Source organism: Prosopis cineraria, unplaced genomic scaffold (assembly GCF_029017545.1).
Source record: "Prosopis cineraria cultivar Desert tree isolate PC_DT_omini unplaced genomic scaffold, ASM2901754v1 PC1451, whole genome shotgun sequence".
NCBI classification, from domain to species: Eukaryota; Viridiplantae; Streptophyta; class Magnoliopsida; order Fabales; family Fabaceae; genus Prosopis; species Prosopis cineraria.
The window spans coordinates 10,872-19,139 of NW_026556776.1; the positions used below are offsets into that span (position 1 = coordinate 10,872).

Sequence of the window (8,268 nt, forward strand, 5' to 3'; positions counted from 1 at the left end):
TCTTATATTTTCATTGGAAAAGTGAATGGATAAAAGTTTTTAACGTCTTTGATTTAAAGAACGTGAAATTACAAAATTTTTAATAAAAAAATGCAAAATTAAAAGAGTAAAAAAATAATTAAAATATTTAAACCTGGCTTCTCCATTTTTAAAAAAAGCGATCTCAATCTCTCCTTAGTTCTTATTAAAATCTCCATCGAGACCTGCCAGTCTTTTCATATTTACAACTTCGGTAAATGGTATATGGTTTTAAAAAAGCTTATGTTTGTTTAAAAAAAACTTTATTATCATATTTTTATATAACTAGTATATGATATTTAATAGCTCAATTGACATGTTAACCCTTACTTTTTTCCCTTATCCACCAGGGTTTTAGTAAAGATGTTAGGGAAAATTTAATCTTGAACTCCTTGATCAAATATAATAAAAGAGTTTTTTAACGTTTGAAATTTTGCTGTAGATTAAAGAGAGTGAAATGAAATTAAAATGTGAACTAAAATTACCTATCATGCCTAGTGAAAGAGAAAACAAAATAACAACATCCTGAGTGAAGGAATGACAGAGGAAGAGACAAAATCACGTGAGAAGGGTCTCTCCCTCTCATCCCCCCTTTGTTTTGCCTTTCTCAACATCATGAGCTAATAACTTTGAACATCCCCCTCTGTTCTCTTCTATAATGGTGTAGCCTAATATCCATTTTTCTTCCTTGACCAACAAGCTCTCCAGTCTTTACACTTGGTTGAGCTCATCATTGAAAGCCGTTAGCGATTTTCAGCCCTGTGTGGTTGTTCTCAGGTAAGTATTGAAGGAGGCTTGAACCTTAGGGCTTTGTATACTCTCAAAATTTGGTGAGATTGATCTATTCAATCTAGCTTTGAATCTGGACTTGAATTTATTTCCTTGTCATCCATTCCCTGTGTTGGACACCGTTGCACCACTGCTTACTTTGTTTTAAATGTTTCTGTTAGGAAAAAACAAAAAGCGGTGTCGTGAGGCGCGCCAAAGATGAGAGATCTCAAAAAAATGGAAGAACTTGGCTTCTAATCAAATGTAAGAAACTAGAATTCCATTACCACAGTTCATCCAAATGTGAGAATGTAAAATGAAGAAAATTAATGCAGATGCAAAGGAGCAGAGATACATTAATTAAAGAAAGAGGTGGCAAATTATGCCAGTTGTACAATAGAAAAATAAAGACTAAAACTACGTGATAAAAAGGAAAATAAAATAAAGTAGAAGATATAGAGTTTGGGAATCTAATTAGTAGTTTATTGATATTGATGATGATTATTCTTGTTAAGAGGGGGCCCTTTATTTATAGATGATTCTGACTTAATACCCAAGCCCATGATCGCTACTTTCTTTGAATTTAGGAAGCATTTCCTTTGTGGTGATCAATCATCATGGGTGGAGTAGAGATAATGGCTTAGACTCGATCTTAACTTAATAGCTAAGACTTCATAAATATTCATTGTTAATTATTTTAAGGCCAATTAAGTTAAGTTGAGCCTGAGTCTCTAAATTTACAATTTAAGTACAAACAGTTTCATTTTAATTTGGCTTTGAATTTAGCTATGTAATCATTTTGATTACTAGCAAGTAGCAACTTATATGTTTTAGATTGTTTTGTTATGTAATGTTGGATTTGTTATCTATTGGCATTTTGAGTGTAATATAAATCAACTATGCCAGTTGAGGTGTTGGAATTTTTTAGGTGGACTAAAGAGTGTGTGCGTTTTATTAGAAGAAAAATTGATGCTCCATTTTCATCCATATTGGAGTTGTGAATTGGCTTTCCTGTAATTTTAAAATTCAAGCTAACAAATTTATTAGTTGATATACATTGAGTTGTTATTTTTTTTTTTTACATTTGTTAATGTAGCATGCTAGAGTTGTTAGGATTTATAGAGAGAAGTTCATTGAGACAGCAAATACGTCTTTTCTCTTGCAATATAGCCTAGCTAAATAGGGTTTGCCTACACCAATCCCTAGGATGAATGGGTCAAAGTGGAAGAACTTGTTTATGTTGGTTCGACAGACATTTCCTCATGGTGATGCCTTTAGAGTTTGTATATGAATGCATCAACACAACCAATTTAGTTTTTCTTGGTATGTGTTCTTTTTTGTAAAAGGGTTTATTAGTATGGGTTGCTTTTTATAAAAGGAATTTATTAATGTGGGTAGATATTTGTAAATAGGGTTTTTGTCATGCTCGCATGTGACGAGCTGCATTATTCACCTTGACAAATAGTCAAAAGGAGGCAACTTTACTTAGGCCCAATTTCTGGGCCTAATTTGGCCTAAAAGCCCCTTAAGCCTTACTTTTTAACCCCTTAAAGGGTACAATAGGCTAGAATAGTCATCCAAACTCAATAATTAATTAAGTAATTAAATCCTCTAATTAATTAATCAAAGTTTTTAAATTAGTTTTAGGCTATTACAAATCAAGGGTACAGTCAAATTGAGCCAACCATTAGTACTTTGAAGATGATGATGAGAGACTATATATTCTAAGGGATCCTAGAGGGAGGATGAAGTGGAAGATGAATTTATGATCTTCAATTGGCTAAAACTTTCTAGTGTCCTAGCTTTTCTCATTTTATTTGATGATTTAGTACCTTAGTCTAAGGTTAATTCTTTATTGGTTTGTAATTCTAGCTTGAATTCATCTTTATGTAATGAGAGCTTTTCTCATTTTATTTGATGATTTAGTACCTTAGTCTAAGGTTAATTCTTTATTGGTTTGTAATTCTAGCTTGAATTCATCTTTATGTAATGAGAATGCTTGTTTAATTGATTCGTCTCTTTTGAATTTATGATATATTATTCGGCCATCAATGTGAAATAGCATAGTTTTATATTTTATCATTGATGATTGTCTCGATTACCATGCATAGTCTTATGGGATAATTTTAGACTTCTATTAGAGAGGGTTTTTCATAGTTTTGGGACTTAATCTAACACTTATCCCATGACTCACATAGAGAGGATCAATTAGAACACTTGGTCAATTTTAAATTAAATTAGGGAAATGAACTAAGAACATTAGCTAATAACTTAGGAAATTGAATCAACTATATTGAATAATCTAAGATACTCTTCTAGGTTGTTTATTTCAGCCAAGAGAAGAGTCAACTAGTAATTGTCATAATCAATGTAAGACAGTGATTCTTCCACCAATCCATTCTCTAGGATTTCATCTTACTCGTAGGGGATCACACTCACTTTATAGTAGCTTAGCATTTTGTTAGTTTAGCTTAATCAAACTTTCACTACATTAGGTAACTTTTAACACCTCGATAACCTCACTAAGCTATTTGGCCACTCTAAGGGAAATGATCTAAATTGCACCTTGGGCTACACTTAGGCAAATTTAGTATTTAATTTTGCAAGAAAAGTAACACTCTTATTAGCTAGCCCACACGAGCTGCCCATGGGTTTGCTCGCAACTTGTTTTCCCATGGCTAGCATTTTCATGAGCATTAAGAATTGCATCATTCATTTTTTTTTAGGAATAAATGGTAAATTGATCCCTCATCTTTGAATTATGAATTCAAAAGTGTCTGAAAGATTGAAATTATAAATTCATTTTTTTTGGTAATATTCACTTTTTACTTTTAAAATCAGTATAATCTAGTATAATCTATTTCCTACTGTTAATAAAAATAAACGTTAATGATTAATTAATCAAAAAATGACAGAAAAATATTTTAAAAATTATAGAAAGAGTCAAATTATACCGTTTAATTAAAGGAGAACATTTTATTAAAAATAAATTTAGAATTCTAAACATTCTATTTACTTTTTTATCCTTTTATTTTAATTATACCGGGGAGCTAATGATTTGAATTTACAGCCTCACCCATAATCCAACGTGATAATACAAATTAAATATAAGAACGCATTTCAAACTTGCCACCCACTCGTCACAATTTTCTTATCGAATTGCAAATATTTGTCATAGTGCAGTTTTAAGATTAGAGGGATATTTAACACTATTTACCACTTAAACTGCACAAATATATGAGTGAAATAAAGAGCTTTTATCATTAGTAACCTTTAGAGAGAGAGAGAGAGAGAGAGAGAGATATATATATATATATATATATTAAACTCTTGTCCATCGAAGTAATTTTCACAAAATAGGTCTCATCAGTTAATTTTCTCTCCATATTTACCACCACACTTTGTCGTTGTTTACATCACATCACCAAGAGCCTTTTGGCTTGACCGTACCCTATACTTCTTAGAAAGAGGTTCGTTGTAGATTCTAAATTCCATGTGATCAATATACGGGTAGGTGTGTGATTATGACGAGAATGTATGTGTATGTCACCATCCTCTGTATGAAAGGAATATTAGATTAGGTTAGGCGTCTGTTTTTTTTTTTTGGGCCGAACATAGGTTATATTAGATTAGGTTAGGCGTGTCTATCTAATCCCTTTCAAAGGGGGAAAAATGAAACCAGACCCAAACATAGGTTATATATAAGGTGAAGTTCAGAAATTTAGCTTCTAATCCCTTAACCTTGGTTTGAGCATAATGTCACAACTTATGTTCAGGTGTAAAAGAACTCATAAGGTTGTAAAATTTTTAAAGACTTTTAGGATAATGGAAAAAATTTCAGAGCTTTTAAGAAAGATTCAATATGTTCTAAAATGTTCTACAAGCATCTAAAACAATCTAGAATTATCTAAAAAAATCTAAAAAGATTTAAAAGTTTTTAAAAAATTTTAAAAATTTATGGAGGAATGTCGAGATATTTAAAATATTTTAAAATATTTTAGAATGTTCTAAAATATTTCACACATATCTTAAAGGTTATTCTCTAAAAATATCCTTATAAATGTAGATGTTTTTATGAAACACTCTAGAAGATGAATGTAAATCGTATGATTAGATTGATCTCTACTATCCATCAATGAAGTAAGAATTTTTTAGAGAAAAGGAAAAGATCTATAAATACTCCCACAATCTCTCATTTGTAAGCTCAAACATATCAATAAAGCTTTAAAGTTCTCTCGTCGAAGCTTTCTTCTTTCTTGTATTCAAGTTTCTTAATTTTTTTGCCTACATTTTGAAAGTTCGGCTAATTAAATTAGGATCAAGAGATTAATCATACTAAGGCCGACATGGTTCAAGAACAGAAAAGTTTTAAGGCCGCGACAATAAGCTACTTTCTTTTGCCTATGAGTTTCCCTAGCTTTGGTTTTATGTTTCTATGATTTATAATTTATGTACTTTTTATTTATTAATTAGATATGATTATATATCATATACAGTATATCACGGTTATGTTTGTTTTAATATTTACAAATAGTTATTTTTAATAATATATTGATTGCATTTTTTTGTAACTTTAATTATTTATTAAAATTCTTCCTGGGTTTACCCCGAGACGAGCATCTCGAGCTTCATTAGGCACACCTTCAGCCCAACCTGATATCTTTTGGATGAAAAGGAAAGCAACTGCAAAACGACTACATGTCAGTCCGACCTGAATTTTGCGTGGAGGTAACTCTTTATAGATATCATTATTTTTTTCTTAAAAAAAAAAAACTCTTTTAAGGTGTGAATTTTACAGGGCCTATAGAAAAGGAAAAGAAACCCGAGAATTTTCAGCACAATCGTGATGATTCGCAATGACATTATATTTATACATATGTTGGGCAGGAACATGCTGGGAAATTTAGAGTCATTTTGTTACATTGTAAAGGACCAGAGATGACAGTGCTGAGGATAGACTGTGTTTAATGTTTCATCATGTATATTGTAAAATTGAATGACATGAAAAATAACATATTTGATTTCTACCAACAAAAACATATTTGATTAAGAATTATACTAAACTTCTTTTTTCGGTATAAAAAATATACTAAACTATTAACTCAAGCAGGATGGAGCTAAGAATATGTGCTAATTCATAGGTTCAGGTTGGGCACATTAGTTGAGGGAAAAATGAGTTGGTTGGGTCAATCCAGTTTTACATGGGTTAAGCAATTCCAAATCCGAACTGACTCTGAGGCTAGGTGGATTAAACAAGACAATCTGTCTGTTTTCATCACAAAAACAAGACATTTTTTTCAAAAAAAAAAAATAGACCGACAAATGTCAATATCAATATTTTATGGATAGTGCTCTGGATTAATATTCACGTCATAAAGGGTGCTTCGGACTCGGAATAGCTACTCCCGCTCGTCTTTAGTCTTTACTGTCGTTCTCGCGGCAAGTCAGCTGATTTTTTAGACTCACAGGACTGAACCCCCTTGTAGTAAGAATGTAAAAGTGGGACCAGCCACACGACTTCAGCTCTACCATAAAAAGTATCCTTTTGTTATTTGAATATTTAAGAACTAAATAAAGCCTTGTGTTAATGACTTCCCAATGTGGAAATGAAGCAATATGATGAAATTTCAAAGTGATGATATAAAGGCGTATATCAGAACACATGTACACAGACAAAACTAATAGTAGTCTAGAACAACGAGTCCAAGTGCAATCACAAGAAAGGAAGGAGAGACAGTGTAAGATAGCATGGACGATGATGGAATGAGTTGAGAATAGCTTCCTGAAGCCATTGCAGATGATGGAGTATTAGAAACAACTGATGGAGAAGAAGGTGGATTCATAAGCAATGTTGCATCTGCCAGTATCAAACTTCAGAAAGATCAGTACTCAAAACTGATATATTTATGCCTTAACAAAAAAAATCAAGTTTTTTGTTGTTTCTTACTATCGAGAAGTACCTTTAAGATGGTGTTGATGAAGTACTTCAGAGGGAGAGGGAGTTGATGGAGATTGCCAACCGATACTGGTCCTATCAATATCATGTATAACAACACAAAACAGCAACAGTAATTAATTGATTTGTCCGATAAAAGTAATGATGTGTGTCACAAGTTCAAATTCTAATGATGTCAATTTCTCAAGACTAGATGGTAAGAATTTCGTTTTGAAGTTTCCTAGGCTTAACATGAACATCCTGCTTTTGAGTAGACCAGTAATTTGTTGACTTGATCAAAAGATTGCAAGGAAAAAAGTGCCTAGTAACAGCACCTGAAGCAGCAGGAAGCAATGAACCATTGGCTGCAAATGATAAAGAGCAGATGAGAGGACATGTTAGCATTAATGATGAACATAATAAATAAATTGCCAAAATTCTGTTGCTTAGAAAGATGAAGGAGCAGTGCCATTGAGAAAAAGACAAAAGCAGTCCATGCCACCATCTCTAAGGGACCTGGAGGCTTTGCAGCACTGGCTAGTTGGTAAGGACTCATTGGGATTGCTATTTATCAGGAAATTCATATAAGAAATGAAACTGGTAAGCATTGAGAAAGCGCCACATGGAATCCTAGTCTCAGCATTGGATGATGCAGGTGCAGGTGCAGCCATGGCTATATTGATAGTTAATATCAGAAACACTAAGCCCTTCATCTCTAGATATTCCCTTTTTCAGTTTTGGCTTTGTGGGGTTTGATTAAAAACGTTAGGCCAAAATGGGATTTTGGAATTTTGATGATTGGGTTAGAGAATGTGAGGGGATTTATGGAAGTGAAAAAGAAAGGCTCTGCGGTTGGGGTTGGGTTTCGAGAACTCAAGTGTTATTTGGCAGATACGAAAGAGTTAATTGAAAGCGTTAATTATGTGACCTTCAAAGAAACCAGTTTAACAAAACAAGTTACACTCAACAGGTGGCACCTGAAACTTCTTAACCTCATTTTGGTCTCACGTAATGTTTAATGGAAAAATAATAATAAAATTTTATCAAAATATATAAATATAAATGATAATTAGATCCCTAAAAATGTCATAATTTAAGTCCTTAAGTACTTTTTTAATAGTAATGACTTTATACTGAATGACTAAATTATTCTTTATTTAAAATAAAAAATAACGGGTGTATATGAGAAGTTATAATTTTTTATTTAAATTTTTAATTCACAAAATGAAAGTTGTGATTATTTAAATAAAAATTATAACTGTTTATTTTCAAAATGTAGACTTCAATGATTTTAAAAAAATTACATGAAAGTTATAATTTCTGATTCAATTCTTGCTATTTTATAGAATACAAATTGTTATTGATCAGACAAAAGTTAGGATTAATTATTTTTAAAACTTGAATTTCAATAATAAAAGAAATTTATGTGGGAAGTTATAATTTTTTGTTTAATTTTTACAATTCACATAATTAAAATTGTGATTGCCTAAATAAAATTGTGACTAGGACTAGTTATTTTTAAAATTTATTTATTAATTATAAAAAAT

The 8,268-nt window shown here is 31.5% G+C and overlaps 1 protein-coding gene across 1 annotated transcript; it reads right to left on the bottom strand.

The window, feature by feature from the left end:
* Nucleotides 1-6,464: 6,464 nt before the first annotated feature.
* Nucleotides 6,465-7,392, bottom strand: LOC129300148 (uncharacterized). Its single transcript, XM_054938681.1, has 4 exons — nucleotides 7,206-7,392; nucleotides 7,057-7,086; nucleotides 6,734-6,817; nucleotides 6,465-6,643 (listed from the first exon to the last, which is right to left on the bottom strand). The coding sequence occupies exons 1-4, from the start codon at nucleotides 7,390-7,392 to the stop codon at nucleotides 6,465-6,467; spliced, it is 480 nt and encodes a 159-aa protein (XP_054794656.1).
* Between the last annotated feature and the right edge of the window lie 876 nt (nucleotides 7,393-8,268).